The sequence below is a fragment of the Gigantopelta aegis genome, chromosome 6, assembly GCF_016097555.1.
Source record: "Gigantopelta aegis isolate Gae_Host chromosome 6, Gae_host_genome, whole genome shotgun sequence".
In the NCBI taxonomy this organism is placed as follows: Eukaryota; Metazoa; Mollusca; class Gastropoda; order Neomphalida; family Peltospiridae; genus Gigantopelta; species Gigantopelta aegis.
In genome coordinates this window covers 14,852,195-14,875,463 of record NC_054704.1, presented here as the reverse complement: position 1 = coordinate 14,875,463, position 23,269 = coordinate 14,852,195, and the positions used below count along the sequence as shown (strand labels likewise).

At 36.8% G+C, this 23,269-nt stretch overlaps 2 protein-coding genes across 2 annotated transcripts in view; both read left to right on the top strand.

Moving 5' to 3' along the window:
* LOC121373952 (XK-related protein 6-like) overlaps positions 1 to 2,129 on the top strand; it is a 12,864-nt gene extending 10,735 nt beyond the window's left edge. The window contains exon 3 of the mRNA XM_041500800.1: positions 1 to 2,129. This exon is cut by the window's left edge and continues 1,973 nt beyond it. The gene's annotated coding sequence lies outside the window, so the exon portion shown is untranslated.
* Positions 2,130 to 12,346: 10,217 nt separating this feature from the next.
* Positions 12,347 to 21,054, top strand: LOC121376157 (opine dehydrogenase-like). The gene is made up of 2 exons (XM_041503964.1): positions 12,347 to 12,513; positions 18,224 to 21,054. The coding sequence occupies exon 2, from the start codon at positions 18,240 to 18,242 to the stop codon at positions 19,443 to 19,445; it is 1,206 nt and encodes a 401-aa protein (XP_041359898.1). The 5' UTR covers positions 12,347 to 12,513; positions 18,224 to 18,239; the 3' UTR covers positions 19,446 to 21,054.
* The last annotated feature ends 2,215 nt before the right edge of the window (positions 21,055 to 23,269 follow it).

Here is a 23,269-nt window from a genome sequence, read left to right as displayed (position 1 = left end):
TATTCCCAACAGCCATACAATTCTATAATTTGGATTTATTTGCATAGAACATTTCCCACCAATTCTCAATTCTTGATTTCTGTGTTCTCCTCTTTTCTCCCCTTCTTCGTGTGATCATTTCTGGTATATCCCACAAACCGTGTAAATATATTTGTCAAAAGGCATTAACAAACAACTGTACCACACTGTAAACAATTTACAATGGGTTTTTTTGGTTTTTTAAGACATGTATCGATTCTTTTATATTTTACAGATTTAGAATGATGCATTTTACATATAAATGGCTTCTTTTGGGGTTTTTGCACCAATAAAAGGCAGCAGAATTATATACATGTGACTATTATTAGTATATCGTTGTGATTGGGGGTTTGGGGGGGGGGGGGGGGTACTAAATGTTGGGGAAGGCGTACCAGTAACATTTTCAAAACAATATAGCATTTTTCAGCCAGTCAGTACATTTTATAACAGAGAAATTGTTTTTGTAGTACTGGTATTTATTTTCCACAAAGAATATAAATAAATACATGCTTCCTCAAACTGCATTGATTAGGCAGTTTTATATTGGCATAATTCAGGTACTGTTCATGTAAAATTTATTGAATGAAACATATATTTTATAATCTTATCTTTTGTTTTTTAATTTGAATAAATGTTTATGTGAAAACAAAAGTAGGTGGTGCACATCTTTTTGCAGGTGAACATTTTCAGGTGATGCAAAAACAAAACAAAAACTTAAAAAGAAATTGGACACGCCTGAAATACAACCTGAAATCCCCATTGAAGTTGGCCAAGTGAAGTCACTGTGAATTGGGAAGGGAGGGATGTGGATAGCAAAGAACTTTTAACTTGAAGAGGTTATACCAGTTCAAAACATATGGTAGCTGGGAGGGTGAATGCCTGATTTTACATTACAGCCTCTAGTGTAAGTGAGAGCAGTTCTAGGATTCTAGGATGTAGGGTAGTTCTAGGATGTAGTTCAGTGTTAGACTGCTGTAAGGTTTCCCCCCATTTGTGGTATGTAGTGCTCTGCAGGGCTAGCTCTGGGTCAGTAGAAAATTTCACCAAATTATGTAATAAATTTCAAAATTTCATAGATAACCAGTTATTATAAAACATGACATCAATTATAACAAAATTATTTTGCCAAATTAAAAAAAAAATGTGCCAGTTATTTTTAAAATTCACAGTTTGGCGAATGCCAAAGCTAGCCCAGTTCTATCTTTTTAAATATGAAGTATCAAACTTAGACACCAATTGTTTAATAGTTTAAAATGTACTCTGGTGTCATAAATAGAAAATTTACTATTTATTCTTTTTGGAGAAGCTGTTTTTATAGATTGTAGATTGATGACAGATAGAAAACCACAATAGCATTATATTATGATTTGACTCCTTTGATATTCAAAGACATTAATGTACATAGTTAAAGTCAGATAGATTTTTGTATCGGATATTTTATACTTGTTATGTGCATTTTCAACACTGTGTTGAGTATAATAACTTAATAGTAATCATGAGGGTAAGATTTGCTCCTACCAAGTCACATGGTTACAATAAATACAATGAAAAACTTGCATTTGTTATGAGATATCAATTTTCTTTTACCCATGTGTTTAATTTAAAATAATAATACAGAGAAAACCTAATTGCATGTAAATATTAGAATAGTTTTATATTGCATAATTAAAACCTTTATGTGGTGATATTAAAAAGAACAATATAATCAATACTTTCTTTCCTATGCACAGTATACTGGTATTACTATCAGGTAGATTGTTTTATTTGACTACGGCTAAAGTATATGATTGGGCTTGTGACAGTGTGGAGTAGCCAAATGTGTCATGGTAATCATAATACGCTTGAATCCTGTTCACTCGATCCCCTTTGGGGCTCGAAAAAGTGTTCACCATATCAGGTAGTTCGACTCAACCATTCGGTCAACATCGTGTCAGTGTAACTCGGGACTTAATCTTTGGTTTGAGTGTTGCGATGTATTCGACCCTTCCAAGTTTGACCCAACAAGATTCTACTGTATTTCAATAATTAAAACACATTAATGACAAAATGGCTGTACGTTTGTTGGCCTATGAAATAACTTAATTTTATATATATATCTATCTATCTGTATATATATACTAAAACGCAAAAGAAACGCAGGTCCTGAAAATGCGAAAGAATTGCACTTTGTAAAGCAGTATCTTTGGTGGAATTGAACCTCAACTGTGTTAAAGGACATGGCACACACCCACACCGCAGTCCCACCTGCGTGTCAATTTCATTACCTGTGTGACGTCACAAATTCTCAAAACACGTTGTTTGCACGTGCTGGATCATCCGTATCATGAATCCAGTGCAAACACACTCATTGAAATGCTTATAAAGCCTACACACCTGGATTTAATCGCATAAATTCAATTTGAGTAGTGACAGACAACAGAATCACATTTTAAAAATGCCGCGACTGACGCAACTCCAGCGAGGGATGGCCATCGGGATGTTGCAAGCCGGACAGACCCGTGCTGCTGTAGCCAGACAATTGGGATGTCATGTTTCGACAATCGCACGCCTTTCTCAACGTCACCAAATCACTGGATCTGTGAACGATCGACCACGCACCGGCCGCCCGAGGGTGACAACCGCAGCCCTAGACCGGTACATCCGGGTGACCCACCTTAGGAATCGGATGCTGCCAGCAGCTAACACCGCTCACCAGGTGCGTGGTCCACGTGGTCCAGTGTCCGCCGATACAGTCCGACGCCGTCTGAGGGCAGCAGGACTCCGTAACCGCCGTCCTTATGTGGGACCAATATTGACCCCTCGGCACCGCCAACAACGTCAACAGTGGGCGCAACAACATCAAAGATGGCGACGTGGCCAGTGGCAACAAGTTCTGTTTACTGATGAGAGCCGTTACAATCTTTCCAACGCTGATGGCCGAATCCGAGTATGGCGACGTCGACATGAACGTTACTCCGACTGCTGCGTTCTGCAGGCCGACCGATGGGGCGGGGGTAGTGTGATGGTGTGGGGTGGGTTCTCATTCAACCACAGAACACAACTTCATGTGTTCAGACAACGCGTTAATGCCGCCGTGTACCAAAATGACGTCATCAACAATCACGTCGTTCCCTTCTTTCCCGCTCACCCACGTGTGCGCTTGCTGCAGCAAGACAATGCCAGGCCGCACACTGCCAGGGCAACACAGGCGTTGCTGGCTCAGCACAACATCCCAACGTTGCCGTGGCCAGCCTTATCTCGGACATGGCGCCTATCGAACACGTCTTGGATGAAATCGGACGTCGCCTTCAGGCTCGCGGACAACCTCAGAATATGCAGGCGCTGGAGGCAGCATTGGTCCATGAATGGAACTCACTCCCTCAGGCATTCTTTCAACGGCTTGTCAACTCAATGAGGAGACGTTGCACTGCCTGTTTGAATGCCCAGGGTGGTCACACGCGATACTGACTTTGACAATGCTACAGGTCGTCTCTTTCACATTTTTAACATGGACCCCCACCCTACTTTATGACATGAAACAATAGCCAAAAAGGAATTCAATCAAAAATTTCCAACACCAATGTGTGCCGAATTGGTGTAGCTCCAAAATAAATGTTGAAATCTTCATTTCGTTTTGTTTTTTTAATATTTTATATCCAATTTAATGAGAACCTGCGTTTCTTTTGCGTTTTAGTATATAAATAACACATTTTTTAAAAGATAAATAATGTCACAATTTCAAGTACCCGGGACATACACAGGTATGTTGATGTTTCAAGACAATACTTCCAGAAGGAAAGCAATTTTTGTTTAATTAATTACCAGACAGGTGTGCTATTTTTTCAGTATTATAGATAAGTGTACACTGTTATTTTTTATTTTGATTGATCATTGTAAAAATTATGTTTCTAATTATATCCAGAATATGTTCGTCTTTCATGTTTTATATAGTGATTTCTGTCTTGATATTTTTTGTAAAAACATATACATATTTATTAAAGCAGCTCTCTATAATTATCTTTTGGTTTGAGGTCATAAGCCTGTGTAATACATGACTTGTAATGTGGTTTATGTACATATGTGTCATCCCTTGTCTACCAGTAAATAGTCGGTGTTCACTGTGTTATCCAAATATTTGTTTGTTTTCTACTACAAAAACCTTTGTCCGGTAACATTTCCATGTGTAATGTCTTTTTAGATACTAGTATTAACTACAAAAATATGAATACTTATATAATGTAAAGGTTTCATTTAAGTTTTATGCAGTGGACTTATCAGCAATAAATAAAAACAAAATGGCAGAATTAAAAATGGCTGTACAAATTCACAAATAGTATTGAAAAAATCATGTTCTCAATCAGTTAATGTCTCAGCCATAAACAATGCTATAGTCTGTTATTCAGTTTACTTGCAAATAATCTGTTTCTAATTAACTGAATTTTATCATTTGGAAATCATTATTTATCTAGAAGTTTTATAGATATATAATGAGTTCAGGTAAAAAAAAACCAAGGATAAAGTTTGGTTTGTTTAAGAACACCACTAGAGCATATTGATTTATTAATCATTAGCTATTGGATGTCAAAAATGTGGTAATTTTGACATATAGTCTTAGAGAGGAAACCAGCTACATTTTTCTATTAGTAGCAAGGGATCTTTTAATAAGCACCATCATATAGACAGGATAGCACATACGACAGCTTTTGATACATCAGTCGTGGTGCACTGACTGGAATGAGAAATAGTCCAATGGGCTCACCGATGAGGGTCAATCCTAGACCGACAGCATGTCAAGCGAGCGTTTTACCACTGAGCTACGTCCTGCCCTATAATGCCCAAAATAGCATTAAAAATAACAAATTAGATTTTTGGTTTGGAGATAGTATTTCATTTTTTAATTACATTAAGTTTTAGGTAGGTACATATTAAATTATCTGTTTTGAATGGTGCTGTGAATTTGATCTGCATGGAATTTTTATTTAATATATATAAACTAAGGATTAGATTAGATCAACCATATAAAAAGCAGGGGACAATATTTCAAAATGTTAGGTAACCGAAAGTCAGTTCACATGAGTTTTACTTAGGTAACCGATTGTTCGGTTACGTGAATATAGTTCTCATAACCAATGAGTTAGGCTTACCTAATCCTAAAACACTTGAACTACGGTTTTGTGCTACATTGTTGGTTCAAATGTATTTAAAAACAAACTGATTTTTACTTTCATTACTGATATATGGTACTTTTAAATTTAGAATGTAATTGTTCACCATGTAACCAAATGGCGGTTCTCGCGATTTTAAAGTTGCATAACCAACACGCGAACAGAACAGCGATTCTCGTGAAATATTGTGCCCTGAAAAGTATAATTTGCTGTAACTCAGTCCATTAAAAATATTTTAAATTTTTTTCAAGGTATAATTTCTTCTTCCTGGTTGCTTGTGTCCTGGGTATATTATTTAATAATGACAATATTTTAATAAACACCAATTTACTCACTACTAAAATAGACTGGATTACAGTAAACCAAAGTGTTTTGTAGATAGTGATTATAGTACACTGCTCTATGCTGTGATTGTACAACAGATCCATACTAATAGTATTTTATTCATAGTGCCTTATTTTTCACACTTCTTTATCTTAGTTAAAATTTGTTTATCTTTTCCAGAAAAATCTGTTTTATATCTTTATATCAATCATACCTAAATTTTACAATTGATATATTTGTTATAAACATTGTTATCTCTTTCTTTAATGCTTATTTTTCAGGTAAGCCAAGGTTTAAATATTTAACATTTAAAAAAACAAATGTGTGTAATTCTGTATATGTGCAATGTGATATTTTTGCTGTCTGTGATGTCTAGTAAAGTACAAAACTCTTTGTTATAAAAAGAACAAGGATGATTACAAAGAAATCCACCAACATACTGTTACATTAACATTATATTTTGTGTACAATATATTTTCATAGTACCATTGGACATAATTATTATTAATTCCTATTAGATAGTGATTTTAATGTATTTTAATAAATATATTAAATTGTGTGATACCAAGCACGTTTATCAAAGATTATATTGTTATTAAATTAGATTTCATATCTAGAACAACTTAGCCAAAATTATATCTATGCAGTTTTTTAATAGAACAGGCAACAATTGTTTCCTAGTTTTGGTTTCAACAGGTGCACATAGTAGGTGCTAATTAGGATGGATGTTTAGTCGGTTGGAAGTTTCGCCTATACCAATAATTTGTTTTATCTTTTACGAGTGTGGTAACATTACCTCACGAATACTTGGTCCCGGTGCCATTCTTGGAGTCCCATGTCCATTAATTCACTAGCATCTCTCTTTGAGGTAACTGAGCCCATTTTGCATGCCTGAATATTTTTGTTCCATTCAATTGTTCTTTTTTGCCATCCTTACGGTCATATTTTAGTTCTCTCATTTCTTTTTCAAATAAAATTGCCCGGTACCCATATTTCCTGCAATAAATTTCTTAGTGAAAACATGAACATTGTGAATATGAATTTATTTTTGTGCAATTCTATTCAGTATGGCCAACAGTGCAGTTACTATCTTTAATATTTAGCAAATTTTTTAGAAGGATGATTTTCAAACTTGTCTTTTCATACGTATATTATGATTTGCAATCATCTGAGATAAAAATATTTTGTATTAATAAAACCAAATTAAATGTGTTTTATAATTTTAGTGTGCAGGCCCGAGGTGGGAATTCTCGGATCCGCTATTTTCCTCTCTTGGAACATTGCGTTTCCTTGCATTTTAATCGTCCTTGTCCTCTAGATTTCCTCCTTTTTACAGTTTACCACCCCAGACCCCTCTAGATTTCCTCTTTTTTACAGTTCACAACCCCGGACCCCTCTAGATTTCCTCTTTGTTACAGTTCACCAATTCCCACCCCCCTGAGTGTGACAGACATTGTAAACATTTTGGGTTGAAAACATTTTGACATATTGAGATGTCTAAAATTAATTAGAATGACAAGATGTTGATATATTTAATGGAAGCAAAATACTATTATTACTTAAACCATTTTACGTGTTGTAAAATTTTCATTATATGAAAATGTTTTAAAATTTTTCCATCAATATGAATATTGTTATGGATTTTCTACTTATTTATGTGTCTTTTACCAAAATAACTTATTTTGTAAAAATCATTTACAAATGTGTGTTATAGCTAATATGGGTCATATAGTTTAGATTTGCATACATGACATGTAGGGGTTATTTCATGGAAAGAGGTGCAGGTATGAAGATAGTATTCTGTATTCATTATGAAAATGGTTCCCATATTTGCCCTAATGTCTGTATGTTTCTACAGTATTAGGGAGATGTACCGATAGGAGATTATATTCTACATGAGCTGTCATTTGATTTATTGTAGCTAAGAATCATACACAGTCCACAGTTGAACATGTGCTTGCAAAAACTTCAAAATCTAAGTGATTCTGTGTCGTCTCGCCTGACTATTGTTTTGTTCCGTAATTTCTGGTTAAAATGACGCGCTTGTCGCACTGACATTAAATTCAATAAGCACTTTTCATTTCAAACTCCTAAATTTAAGCACTTTTTAAGACCGTGCGAACCATGATTTCAATTTTATTTCCTCTTTGTCATAAATATTTGAGAATATTTATTGAAAATTTTGTGTTTGGAAACCATTTACAGATTTGTAACCGAATTAGGTTATACAATACTCAAACAACATTTTAATGAATGTCGTCATCATTTGTAACTGTCAGTTTAGATGTACACTAATAGTGCCTGTAATCTAGTGCCAATCAAATGTCTTTTTTCTTCTTTTTTTTGTGCTATAATTCTTGACACTTATTCAGTGATATTTATATATTTTTTATTTGATTGTTTTTAGTTGAACTAAAATAAAGGAAAACCTTATTTTGTTAAAGTATATATATATATATATATATATATATATATATATATATATATGTTATTGTTCTGTAGATTTGGATCCAGACTAAAGACTTAGGAAGTCTTCAGACTTTAATTAGATGATCTCTGCAGAGCAAAACTTAATTAAATGTTGTACCTGTATTGTTTATTTTAATGTTACTATGTAAGTTCACCTGGTATAAAACCACTTCATGTGTATTCCTTCCATACACCATGGTTTAAGCTGCTTGCCAGATTAATCAATCAGTAATTTAAAATGAGATTACATCCACTGAAAGGTCAATCACATCAGTCTTGGGTACTACATGTATGTATACATCTTTTGAGTTTCCTAGGAAAACATGTCCTAGACAAAGAGAGGATGGAAGGCTGTGTCATGGGTAATTGTAATTTTTGAAAAAATAAAAAGGAAAACCACACAATATCAAAAAGAGAAAAAGATTAGATGTGAAATAAAGTTGAATTTGGCAAATGTATTTCCCAATCAATTATCCAGAAGGGTAATTTGAAAATCATGCTCGTTTTCCTTACCATACTTCTCAGGACAAATGTGTCAATTGGACAAGTTGTGCTGATTTGATTGTTGTAAAAACTAAATTAAAAAAAAGTTTTTATTTGCTGTAATTACAATACATTTAGAACACATTGGTCTTTAACACAGAGATAACTACATTTCTTTATTGGGGTTTAACTTTGTTATATTTTGTGTGAAATATTGTAGCTTTAATTTATCTAAACCATTTTGGACCAAATTCATCAAATTACTAATAATTCTGCCATGGGACCCAGCTTAAACGTTGGTAACACAGATGCATGTATTTTAACTATATAGGGGCCACATGTTATGTCCATAAGTGACCTGTATGTATAGGTTTGTAGCATTGTTGTGTTTATTGATAACAGAATAGAATCAACTATACATCATACTACATGTCATAAATTTAATGACAAAACCGTAAAGAAATATGGCAAACAATGGCACTTGTAGTACATGTATTAAAGTGTAAAATTGTTTTATCGGTTAAAATATATAATTTTTTTACTGTACTCATATTATATATTTTGTTTTACATTTCCACACTATAAAGCATTCTTTGTATGTTTTTATTTTTATTTTTGGGGGGTGGGTGGGGTGAAAAACAAACAAGCATATTTAATCAAATTCTTGCAAATCAATATGGACATTAATAATTAAAAGTTATGCATTTTTCTACGTTTTACTGATCAACTTTTAGAGGATGTACCATGCATGAAAACGGGTCCTTTTTTTATACTTTTTAAACATATAATAATTTATCTTTTAGTTTAGTTTCACGTTTTGTGTCACCATTCATGTAATAAAACTTGGTGCACTATTCTTGACTTTTGTTATGCTAATATCTAAGGCATCCAACAAGTTAAACATGTAGCAATACGAGATGGAGGTTTGTCACTAATGAATACACGTTTTCTTCCATTAATGCGAACTGACAAGTAACATCAACTTTTATGAAAGTTATTAGCCGCTATATTTCGACACCTTCTTGACCAGTATACAGTCAACAAACAAACGTGCAGTTAGTGATGATACGCCTTTTGAGAACCTGGGGCGGGATTTAGCCCAGTGGTAAAGCACTCGCTTGATGCGCGGTCTGTCTAGGATCGATCCCTGTCTGTGGGCCCATTGGGCCATTTCTCGTTCCAGCCAGTGCACCACGACTGGTATATCAAAGGTCGTGGTATATGCTTCATATAAAAATATACTAATGGAAAAATGTAGCGGGTTTCCTCTCTGAGACTATGTCAAAATGACCAAATGTTTGACATTCAATAGCCGATGATTAATAAATCAATGTGCTCTAGTGGTATCGTTAAACAAAACTAACTTTCGAGAACCTGTATATCTACAGTTAAATACTAACACATGTCTCAGAAACGTTGGTCATTTATGCAGCTAATTTGTATTCGGCACTAACATCTGGTTGCAACGGACACAGAAAACGTGTTACGACCCCATTTAACAAGAAAGAAATGTTTTATTTAACGACGCACTCAACACATTTTATTTACGGTTATATGGCATCAGACATGGTTAAGGACCACACAGATTTTGAGAGGAAACCAGCTGTCGCCACTACATGGGCTACTCTTCCGATTAGCAGCAAGGGATCTTTTATTTGCGCTTCCCACAGGCAGGATAGCACAAACCATGGCCTTTGTTGAACCAGTTATGGATCACTGGTCGGTGCAAGTGGTTTACACCTACCCATTGAGCCTTGCGGAACACTCACTCAGGGTTTGGAGTCGGTATCTGGATTAAAAATCCCATGCCTCGACTGGGATCCGAACCCAGTACCTACCGGCCTGTAGACCGATGGCCTGCCACGGCGCCACCGAGGCCGGTCCCCATTTAACAAAGGATTATAACTAAAAACACGTATGCTCATCCTGTCTCATCTCCCAGAGCCTTACCTAGCTTAAAATACTTACGGGGGCAGGAAGTGGGTTAGTAAAAAAAAAAAAAAAAAAAAAAAAAAAAAAAGTACAGTATTAAATAGTCTTCCCAGCTAGAAAAAGAAGGGGTATTTTTTGGTAGGTACGTCCCTGCAGCCCCGAGTTGGGTAATGAATTAATACGTATCTCTGGCTCTGGCTGTATGGTTAGTCATTCACAACGGCTTGATACGATATTGCCACTGATACGTTCTAGGGTGCCAGCCCGTCAATCTTGTCAACTAAGTTAAAAGTTTGTTTTGTTTAACGACACCAGTACAGCACATTGATTCATTAATTATCGACTGTTGAAAGTCAGACGTTTGATAGTTTTGACACCGTATTTTCTAGAGAACTTCAAAATTCGGAAAAGCAATGCGCGCCCTCAAAACTACATTGGATCCGCACCTAATTAGTTCGCTTTATGATAATAAAAAAAACCCAGTACCAATAATAACGTTATAAGCTACAAGCTAAAACTTTTAAATAAATATCAAATGCGGATTCAAGGGGACCTGTCACCAATAAAAATAACAAAGTGCCCCTTTTTTGGGGACATTTTGTTTACAATTTTCATTGAAGTGCTCTTTTTAAGGAATTTTGCCCTTGGCTCCCTCCCTAAAAATTTCACCAGTCCCCTTTAATATAAATAAGTATATATAAATACAAAATGTATATGTTATTCTATGTTATCCCATCTTGGTGGCATAGTGACTAAACTATCGGTCTTCTCGCTGGTAGGTACAGGGTCAATCTAATTAAAATTAGCTCCACTATTACACATGTAATAGTGGAGCTAATTTTAATTAGATTGGTACAGGGTTCGCATCTCGGTACAGCCATCTATCCAGATGTGTAAGATCACTACACAGATTTCTCTCTCCCAGCTAGACATCACCCATTATCCTAGGCAGTCAGCTCAGGATAGCATGCTTGAACCTTGAGTTAACACATACGCATTGAAATAAGCAGTCTGATGTTTTAAAAATGTTGATTTATACTGCAATATATTAAAAGTATTTTTTAATTAGGGAGAATTATATGACCTCTAAAGACTGAGGGGCGAGATGTAGCCCAGTGGTAAAGCGCTCGCTTGATGCGCAGTCGGTTTTGGATCGATCTCCACTGCTAGGCTCATTGGGCTATTTCTCGTTCCAGCTAGTGCACCACGTTTGGTATATCAAAGGCCATGGCATGTGCTATCCTGTAAGTGGGAAGGTGTATATAAAAGATTGCTTTGCTACCAATGGAAAAATGTGGCGGGTTTCCTCTGACTGATAACGAGTAAAAAATACCAAATGTTTGACATCTAATAGCCAATGATTTAAAAATCAATGTGCTCTAATGGTGTCGTTAAACTTTACTTTACTTTCTAAACACAGTTGACCGCTTAATAAAGTGGTCACTTAAACATGATTTACTCATCTTAAATCAGTTGAATAGATGGAAGATTATTATAGCGTTTTAGTTGTTTCTTTAATGCTCCTGTAACCATACGTACCCACCCACATCCTTTGAAATAGAGTAAGCTCTTTTCTTTAACACTTCCATGATTGACAGGTCAAAATAACTTTGCTATGTATCTAAAGAAACTGAAGATTTGTTTTTTCTTTGGCAAGTAGCCCGAAAACCGAGAACTAAATTCCTACCATGTATACACGTTACGTACCTAACACACGTGCTTTAATATGTTCTAAATATGATTACTTCATTACTTATAATTTAAAACCTGCTAGAATTTTAGTACAAAAGTATGCTTTTTATGTGCTTATCAGTACTGCACTGGCGTCATGCGGTTACCAATTAGTTCTTAATCATACCAGTCAACCCCCTCCCCCCCCCCCCCCCCCCCCCCCCCCCCCCCCATTCGCATCTAATCGCGTAGACCAATCCTTTGCAGCCTAGACCATAACAGTAATAGTTTTACAGTAACACACAACAGGTACCTCGCTTTAGCTTTCCTGTCGGCTACTAGTAAGAGACCGACAGAGAGAGAGAGTGGATTCCAGGAAGAGTGCCAGTGCCAGGTGATTACCATTTTGGGTCAAGGACCGAAAGCAAGCACTGTGTGTTTTACATATACATGTTTTTCACGTGGATTCCAGGTAGGTGCATCTACCACTTGCTAAAAAGTTAAGATACGTAACAAGTTATTAATGTAAATTATAATCCTTGTTTTGTGTGATATATAAAGCTTAACTTTCAGTCTCATATTTAGAATTATTTCTAAAGACATTCATGGTTTCACTGGAGTATCAAGTTACAGTTTTCACCGCTTGTAGCTATATTTACACATGCATGGTCTAAACGTTTGGCAGCGAGATGTGAAACGTTCATCTGGGATGACTTTGCTTGTCAGTGATGTTCAAACAAGTTCTAAACTCCGGAAAGGAAAGTAATCTTTGTTTGACGACATGTTAACACATTTTAAGTTAGAGTGACACACACATAGAGAGAGTGGTGGAAAAGAGATGTGTGGGGGTTGGGTGGGACCGGAGAGAGATGGGGTTGGGGGAGTCCGTTACCGCCTCATATGTTAATCCTATTTTTATAAAAGAAAAATTAAAGAAGAAACAAATAAAGCAACAACAACAACAACAAAACAAAACAAAACCGGCAAGATATTTATAAATACTTAAACAGAATAGTACATACCACGCATCGTTGCACCTCGGACGATCGCCCTATTACTAAGCACCCCCCCCCCCCCCCCACACACACACACACATACACACACACACACACACACTCTTCAAACAAACAAGTTGTGAGGTGTATATACTATTATTATTGTTATGTATATATTATCATTGTTATGCTGAACCGTCGAAGACAATTTTCAACGGGGGCGAAGTCATAAATGTAGATATTGATTAATATTAATACAATGCCATGGTCTAGTTAAAAGAGAGGGGCGGACACGTGTTCCTCTGTTTTGTTTTTGAATCATAAATGTAGCTCAGTATCGTAGAACACCTGCCTGAGTTGCGATAGATCATAGCATCAATCTCCGTCGATGGACTCATGTTTTTTGTTTGTTGGTGTGGGTTTTTTTTGTTGGGGTTTATGTGGTTGTGCGTGTGTGTGTTTGTTTGTTTGTTTGTTTGTTTTTTTTTAAGGTTGTCTCTAATAATAAGACATATGGGAGCCACATCTCCTCCGTCCCAAAATAACTTCAGTAGTTTAGTCGGTTACACCTTTTTTTGAGTGTAAATAAAGACCTATAAGCTAAATTTCTTCTTAATTTCTATATTTTGACGAATATTATAAACGCATATATACTGTATACTATATGCGCTCTCATTCAAACGTAACATTTTAGCCAAGGTGTGCACTCATTTCTAATGAGGAAAATCATGACTATATATATACAATGCAAAATCAGTCACTCATCCAGTAGAAGGAATCTACAGAAATAGATTTTGCAAACTTTTGTGAATTTGACAGTGGAAATGATAAACGTTTTGGCATAAGTTGTAACAATCTGAAGCCAATTTCACAAAGCATCGTAAATTTACGTTTGCGGTTAGCAGTTACACTTGTCGGTTGGCATCTATTTGACATAGAACATTACACCATTACGGAAGATGGGGCATTTTAAGGACGAAAGAAAATGAAATATGTATACTTCCAAATATGTTAGTTGTACTGTTAGCAGTGAATTGTAGTTTAGTCGTAGATTTACGTTTCCGGTTTACGGTGTTTTGTGAATTGGTCTCTGACCTATCGCGTTAATCAGTATTTAATATACCATTGACAACAATGTGATGTTTCGTATAATAGGTTTCTGCAAAGGGTTGGGAATTAACTAGAATGAGGACATAGTTTTATAGGATCTTGTCTAATTAGACACAAAGGGTACATTTTTCGTAGTTTTCGGGAGGAGGCAACAGCCATTTCCCCCCCCCTGCCCTAGGTCTCAACGTAGTCTAGTTCTGTCGGTGTCCACCCGCAATAACTCGGTCTCAAGATTACGCTTTCATATAATATGTATCTGACTGTCTGATTCGTCTGCCTGTAGGATGCTGGATATAAAATAGTCCTTGTTGCTGCTCGAAAAAAGTAGCCCATGATGTATTGGCAGCTGGTCCTTAGCCATATGTCCGACGCCATATAACCGTCGTTAAATGTTATCCTTCACACTATCGAACAGCCATTAATCCAGGACAGTGTACTTGGAACGTAATTACCATTGACGTACCGTCCGATTACCATAGACGCACATCGTGTGTACTTAGCACATATCTCATAAATCGACACATTTTATTTACGGTTATATGGCGTCAGACATATGGTTAAGGACCACACAGATTTTGAGAGGAAACCCACTGTCGCCACTACATTGGCTACTCTTTCCGATTAGCAGTAAGGGATATTTTATTTGCGCTTCCCACAGGCAGGATAGCACAAACCATGGCCTTTGTTGAACCAGTTATGGATCACTGGTCGGTGCAAGTGGTTTACACCTACCCATTGAGCCTTGCGGAGCACTCACTCAGGGTTTGGAGTCGGTATCTGGATTAAAAAAACCCATGCCTCGACTGGGATTCGAACCCAGTACCTACCAGCCTGTAGACCGATGGTCTAACCTCGACGCCACCGAGGCCGGTTCATAAATCGAGAAGGGCAGAATGGGTGAACAAATTGCAAAAAAAGATTGGACATGTGTACTGAACAACAAAATATACGCGAATATCTTAACATATACAGTATATTGTTTCATGATAAAATTAATACGGTAAACAGACAATATTAAAAGAGCCTAAAATATTACAAATGCATTAAAGCCGCAGACCCTAGTTTCAACCCGTGAAAATGGACACTAAGTTTGATTAATTTACAAACCGGTAACACTTTTGGTTAACGTCACAACAGAGTGAAACAAGAGTCTGAGACAGTAAAACGCTGAAATACCCTTTAAACTAGACTAAAACTCAACTCCATAACCGTTACTTCTCAGACGCACGTGCGTTATTAAAAATATGAAAAATGCATTTTGTGGTATTAAAAACACCAGGATGACCAGAAACACTTGTTGTACAGAAATGGATAATATAAACAATAAAATATGAGTAATGTTTGATTTCAATGATCATAAACGGCTTTAATAGTGAAATATATGCCTTAGTGTTTAAAAACTAGGGTATGTCCCTTTAACAATTTTAATAGACACAAACCTAGTTGGATTCAAAGAGAATATTCTAAAACAAACCAAAGAAAACTAAATTAATATTTATGTGGGGTTTTGTTTTTTTGTTTTTTGAATTTTTTGTTGTTGTTTTTTGTCGTTCGGTATATATTCTTGTCGTCTCTCGGGTCGGTGCACGCTAAGTATATAATGTATTCCCTGCTGACATCTAACACACACACAGCGGTATCTTTAAATAATGTATGTGTCGTAAGTATTAGCTTACATTGCAGAAATGACACATAGATAATGTACTCTTGTTTATAATGTTTAGTCTAAATTCAGCAGGGGTGGATCCAGGACTTTGTAAGGGGGATCACAAACGTCTATAAAGGGCAATTTGAGTTCGGAGGCATGTTCCATTGAAAACGTTAAAATGCAGATGTTCAGAGACGCATTTACAGGGCAATTTAATGCTGTTTATTGTGGATGATGAATTTTTTTTTTTAAGTTATTAAAAAAGGCACTTCAAACGAGACCCCTGTGACCCCCACTGAATCACAACAGGCTCAAAACATAATCTTCTGTGCAGTACAAATAGCATACAATTTCAGTCAGTGCTTGAAAGGTAAACGAATTTCTTTTCTTTGACGACACCACTGAAGTATGTTGATTTATTAACGTCGGCTATTGGATTTCAAACATCTGGTAATTGTCATACAAAGCCGAATTTACATAAGTTTGTTTTGTTTAACGACACCACTGAAGCATGTTGATTTATTAACGTCGGCTATTGGATTTCAAACATCTGGTAATTGTCATACAAAGCCGAATTTACATAAGTTTGTTTTGTTTAACGACACCACTGAAGCATGTTGATTTATTAACGTCGGCTATTGGATTTCAAACATCTGGTAATTGTCATACAAAGCCGAATTTACATAAGTTTGTTTTGTTTAACGACACCACTGAAGCATGTTGATTTATTAACGTCGGCTATTGGATTTCAAACATCTGGTAATTGTCATACAAAGCCGAATTTACATAAGTTTGTTTTGTTTAACGACACCACTGAAGCATGTTGATTTATTAACGCATGTTGATTTATTAACGTCGGCTATTGGATTTCAAACATCTGGTAATTGTCATACAAAGCCGAATTTACATAAGTTTGTTTTGTTTAACGACACCACTGAAGCATGCATGTTATTGGATTTATTAACGTCGGCTATTGGATTTCAAACATCTGGTAATTGTCATACAAAGCCGAATTTACATAAGTTTGTTTTGTTTAACGACACCACTAAAGCATGTTGATTTATTAACGTCGGCTATTGGATTTCAAACATCTGGTAATTGTCATACAAAGCCGAATTTACATAAGTTTGTTTTGTTTAACGACACCACTAAAGCATGTTGATTTATTAACGTCGGCTAATTTCCCCTCAAACATGAATTTACATAAGTTTGTTTTGTTTAACGACACCACTAAAGCGAATTTCACATCTGTATTGGCCGAATTTACATAAGTTTGTTTTGGGCATGTTTTTATTAACGTTATTGGATTTTCTGGTTGTGTATGGGGGTTTTTTTTTGTTTGTTTTGTTTTTTTTTTTTTTTTTTTTTTTGGGGGGGGGGGGGTAGTGTTTTGCTTTGTTTTTAAAGGCATATGTTTAAGTACACTATTTTGGCTAGTTACACGCAACAGGCATTGCAAAGTTTGGCACATAATCTTTAGAGGAAACCTGCTTCATGTTTCCATTAGCAGCAAAGGATCTTTTATATGCACTTCCCTATATAGAACATACCACGATCTTTGATATACCAGCTGTGGGGCACTGGTTGGGACGGGTAAAACGCAAGCAGAGAATGGGTCCCCAGAGGAGCTTTGATCTTACGGCTAAAGCAGTTAAGGTGAGCGGTCTACTGACCGATACACCCATCACCTTCAATGATTCAGTACCTTAGGTCATAATTATATACTATTTAACTATACACAGTTAATGTTTGTTAGTTGTAACACAATAAAACAAAAGTAATGAACAACCACTCTGGTGCCAGCACTTCTAAGTGCAGATTCGCATGCCAAGGTACCATTCCGTATAACTGGTGCATTTCGAAATGCATTAGTTATACGGAATAATACCTTGGCTTGCGAACATGTCCTAAGTGCTGTTTCAGAAATTCTCACATAAAGGTGGGTTGGAGGCCCGTTATACTAATTACTGATTTGCCTGGTACATCTGCCACACCTTTCACCTATGTATACACAGTATAAATACAATTTTATTTTAAAATGCCTGCCCTCATGTGCCTAATTCTGAAAATTGGCGGATTCAGAGTGTCACACCCACCCCAACTTGTTTCACGTGCCCTTGTAAATGATTTCTTTAACTTTTTTATCTACAATTATACACAACACTAATTTGCCATGAAAATGTGTCTCTTTATTTGAAAACGTCCTGTGTAGAATGCCAGCGAACCCATTTGAAGATTGCACTCCCTTGAGAGCTCGGCTTAATTGCTATGTCAGAATGTTATGATTCTCACCCCCTTTATAAAGTCCTGAAACAATCTTAGGTTTTGAAAACTAGTACTGCACATACAAGCTAAACGCATAATAATTGTGTCGATATACATGTACCCGTAAAATATTTGTTTTTCTTACGAGTACCGTTCTATTTCAGATCACCCTTGACCAAAATGAGCAACGTGGTAGTGTTAGTGTGCGGCGGAGCAAACGTTGCCCATGTGGTAGCTGGTCTCGCAGCCTCTCGCGAGAATATCGAAGCACGAGTCCTTGTGCTAAAAGAAGACGAGGCTGAGCAGTGGAGGAAAAATCTGAAGGATGGAGATTTTGTGGTGCAGACGACAGACGTAGAGGGAGACCCAGTCGAAATAAAAGCTAAGCCCAGGACAGTGTCAAAAGACCCTAAAAGGGTTGTCCCGGGAGCAAATGTAATTATTCTGACAATGCCTTGGCCTGACAACAACACTTATCTAGAGGCTATATCTCCCCATGTGGATAATAATTCAATAATTGTAGGCATCACCGGGCAACCTGGATTCGAATTCGGGTGTCTGGACATCTTGAAGTCTAAAGCGAATAAATGCACCATTGTTGCGTTCTCCGATATACCCTGGGCATGTAGGATTGTTGAATTCGGAAAGAAAGTTAAAGTTCTGGCGAATAAGATTTCCGTTGATGTGTCGGTTATAAACGGGAAGAGTAAACCGGCACACAAGCCGGTGGAGTTGCTACAGAAGATTGTTGGGCCACAGCACGAGGTGGAGCCAAGAAAGAACTACCTGGAACCATACCTGACGAATATGTCTGTGATTCACCCCACCCTCATGTACGGCAAGTGGAAGGATTGGGACGGAAAGCCGCTGGACAAGAAACCACCCTTTTATAAAGAAATTGGCGACAAATCGGCAAAATTACTGCAGAGCATTGCCGACGAGATGTTTGAAATTGTGAAAGTGATGAGCGAGAACCCGAAATTGGACATGTGGCATGTTCTGCACCTGTACGACTGGTTTCTGAACGAATATGCCGACAACATCTCAGACACAAGCAGTCTACTTACCTGTCTCAGCACCAATTCTGCCTTCGACGGCGTTTGTCATCCCATGAATATAGCGGAAGATGGGACCTTTGTTCCCAATTTTCAGTACCGGTATTTGGTTGAAGATGTACCAAACGGTCTCGTGATGGCCAAGGGTCTTGCTTTGATTGCCAAAGTCAAGACTCCAGTTGTAGACGAGGTCCTACTGTGGTGCCAAGACAAAATGGGAAAGGAGTATCTAAAAGACGGGAAACTAACTGGTAAGGACATCAAAGAAACTGGCTGTCCTCAGCGTTGTGGGTTCAAGACCGTAGAGGATCTTGTAAACGTTATGTTTTAGCTCTTTCCACTTTTGTCATTGAGCAATGTGTTTGACTATCGGAGAAGATCAGTCGAGTATATTATACCGGGGACTGGAATCTGTTTCTACAATTTTAGGACTGGACATACTGTTTCTGAACAGCACAGTGAATCAACTTTTCTCGAAATATATTCTGCTGCTGTATTTGCATCTTCGTGGATTCTTTTGGGGTTGGACTTAAGGAACGTGGGCGCAGTGCAAGGATACTGTGTGGAGGTTCTTATTGTATTTTATCAATGAAATACTACTGCATATGATATGTTAACTCTGTGTCTTGGTACCCTGGATATCTGTCCTGTTTTTGATTCGAAAAAAGACTGGACAACATTCCAAATCCAGATACGAGGTGTACTCTTTACTTGACGTGCACGAGTTTATGGATTTCAATGAACTTGAGATCAGCCGGAAATCACAGTTATAATAATTCTATACGTATACTGTGAAAAATCGAAAGATCAATTTAATCTGGGCTTAGGTTAGTCGGCCTAAATGAGCCAGTCGTATTGATTCAATGTTGCTATAACTTCTTGTTTTCTATTAAGTCGGCTAACAAAACTTTGTAGTAAGATGGTCATGGTGGCGCTCGATTGTTATTATTCATGGGGTGGAGGATGGGGGATTGATGTAAGGAAGACTCGCTCAGTTTTGCTCAATTTTCATTATAGTAATGGTTAAAATATTTGCTCGAATGTCTCTATTTTGGACCTGCGTCCTGAGTTTCCCTGTCACCTGTCTCACGCCATCAATCGTACCCTACGACAACAACTTTATACTTTTCTTATTTCAGTAGAACTTCTATGTAGAGACGTAAAGGCAAAATTTACAGAGACCTTTGTATTCGGGAATCAAGTGTCCTGTCCTCGTATGCCGAGTGAATAAACTATCCTGTTCTGTCATTTTGTTCATTAACAGTTCAGTCTAGTTCAATTACAAGTAATGTGTTTTGTTGGGGATATCTACTGGTTGTATAATTAGGGTTAGCAGGACGAACTGAGTTCATTAGAATCTACAACGTTTTTTGTTTGCAGTTAGTTTTAGTAATTGTATATCCTGCATTAAAGCTTACTGATGTTAACTTTTTAAAATATATCAATGTATTAATTGTTTTAAATGACGAAAAAATTAACGTAATTCATGAAAATTAACACAAGTTAACATTGTGTAAAACATCAGTGTTGATAAAAAGAAGGTTTTAAAAAACAATAACTAGATATAATGATTGACAGGTACAGTGTACTTCTATTTTATTTATTTTTAAACATCATTTACATGCGTGTTAAAATGAGTTCGATTTCACTACTGCAAATACATATTATTATATATAGGAGAGTCGGGCATTCCTTTGAACAAGTCATGATCAAGTTATGTAATAGACGTATAACAAGTATTAGCATTAACGTAGATATAGTATTATTTAGTAATTATATTGGAATTTTATTTTTTGCTAATATCTTTATTTTGGCGACGTTCAATGTATACGACAGTATTTCTCACTCAACTTATTACTGTTTTTGCATTTTTCTGTTTTTGAAGTGTGATGTTATGCTTATTTACAAGTTTGCTCAATAAATTGTTTTATTGATCATTATGTGAATATGTTGTATTAATATTTTCTTATTTGCAACTACATTTCGAAGCTTTTTTCTCATATCAGGTTACGTTCACTACACACATACGCACACATACACATTCTCTCTTTCTCTCCTTCTGTTTCTTTCGCTATCTCTCTCACACATACAGACACAATCACACATAAACTCTCTCTCTCTCTCTCTCTCTCTCTCTCTCTCTCTCTCTCTCTCTCTCTCTCTCTCTCTCTCTCTCTCTCTCTCTCTCTCTCTCTCTCTCTCTCTCCCCCAGGCGCGGATCCGTTCTTTTTTTGAAAACGGAATTTAAAGGTCCTTGACAGATGGTCAGGATAAGTTTGTATTTTTGGTGTATTCTGTAATATATATTCTTTGACCAAAAATAGGGGGAGGGCGAGCCGCCCTCTCTCTCTCTCTCTTACACACACACACACACACAGAGAGAGAGAGAGAGAGAGAGAGAGAGAGAGAGAGGAGAGAGAGAGAGACGAGAGAGAGAGAGAGAGACAGAGACAGAGACACACAGAGACAGAGAGACCATGCGATCCACCCCTTAACGTGCATACAAATATGGGCAAATCTGGTACTGACAATATATAGGCCTATGTACAGATGTAGGAATATCTATATATTATATGTATGTTGGGTTTGAATAGTACATACATTATTGTTTGCATATGAGTGTATGTTTGTTTCTATGTATATATATATATTCCAGAAAGCAGCCTCGACATACTTCAGGCACCATGTGGTTATTTTTAGTGACTGCAGGAATATCGATCTATTATTGTGAAACGTTAATTAATATCCTGTGATACTTAATACAATATAGCTCAAGTCGTTGCCATGGACATAAAACGACGATAACATTCTGACAATTATGTAGGATTTATGGTGTGTGTGTGTGTGGGGGGGGGGGGGGGGGGTCTTGGTTTCTTAAAGACAAAAGTATTAAGCTTATTTTATATATATTTAATAGCATGTTAGTACATTGTTTAATTAGTCAAACATAACACCACATAGAAGAAACCTGTATTGCAAGTATTGCAGTTATAATGTGTTTAGTGGTGTTAGTGAGAGGTGCGAACCTGGGCCCCGTTCCACGAAGCGATCTTAGGTAATTATGCACTTAAGGTGATCTTAGGCGAAGATCACTTTGTGGAACGGGGCCCTGGTTGGTACCAGCCTTAAGGCCGACCCACACCACTACACTACCGAAACCCGTTTACGGGGTAGGAGTATGAAAAAAAAAACACGTCAAAAACATGGTAGAAGCATTGGTAGTGCTCGACACATCAGCTATGTTTGTAACAGTTTTTACCACCAGACAGAACAAGTACATGACGGGCTCTCGTTTTGTGGTCATGAACTTAATAACAAGCTAGCAGTTATCTGCTAATTGGGTGCGAGATGTTAAACGATTTGGCAGAAGTGTGGTGATAGTGGCAGTCATCTCTTATATTGTCGGTGACCTCCATTTTGCCCTCAACCCAACTGCTATGTCGCTTTTGTCTAAAGTCATATATCTTTAACCCATGATTTTGCTTACACTCATATTGGTTTATATCGGCCCATGTTGAAGCCCAAAATAGCCAGAGAGAGAGAGAGAGAGAGAGAGAGAGAGAGAGAGAGAGAGAGAGAGAGAGAGAGAAAGAGAGGACATCTTGGGCCAAGAGATGCCATATATGCCATATATGTCATATAAAATAAAGATATTAAACGCTACTCTGTTACATTTGCTTAAATTGTTCAATTTAGTTTTTTAACGACACCTCTAGAGCACATTAATCGAATAAACATTGGATGTTAAACATTTGGTAATTCTGACACGTAATTTTGAGAGGAAACCTGTCACATTTTTACATACAAAAGTCTTCGACATACCAGTCGTGAGGCTTTGGTTATTTTGGAATTGCGCGCGCGCGTCTCTCTCTCTCTCTCTCTCTCTCTCTCTCTCTCTCTCTCTCTCTCTCTCTCTCTCTCTCTCTCTCTCTCTCTCTCTCTCTCTGTATATATATGTATGCATGTATTGATGTAGGTATGTGAGTTGGTATGTAGGTATGGTAGATATGGATGGAACAGTGGGTGGTTTAAAGTTTGTTTTGTTTAAAGACACCAGTAGAACACATTGATTGATTTATTAATCACCGGCTTTTGGATGCCAAACATTTTGGTAATTTTTACATAGTTTTAGAGAGGAAACAGCTTTCAGTGTTT

Excerpts from the sequence above, each read along its gene's own strand:
- LOC121376157 (XM_041503964.1), top strand. The coding sequence starts at position 18,240 with ATGAGCAACGTGGTAGTGTTAGTGTGCGGCGGAGCAAACGTTGCCCAT.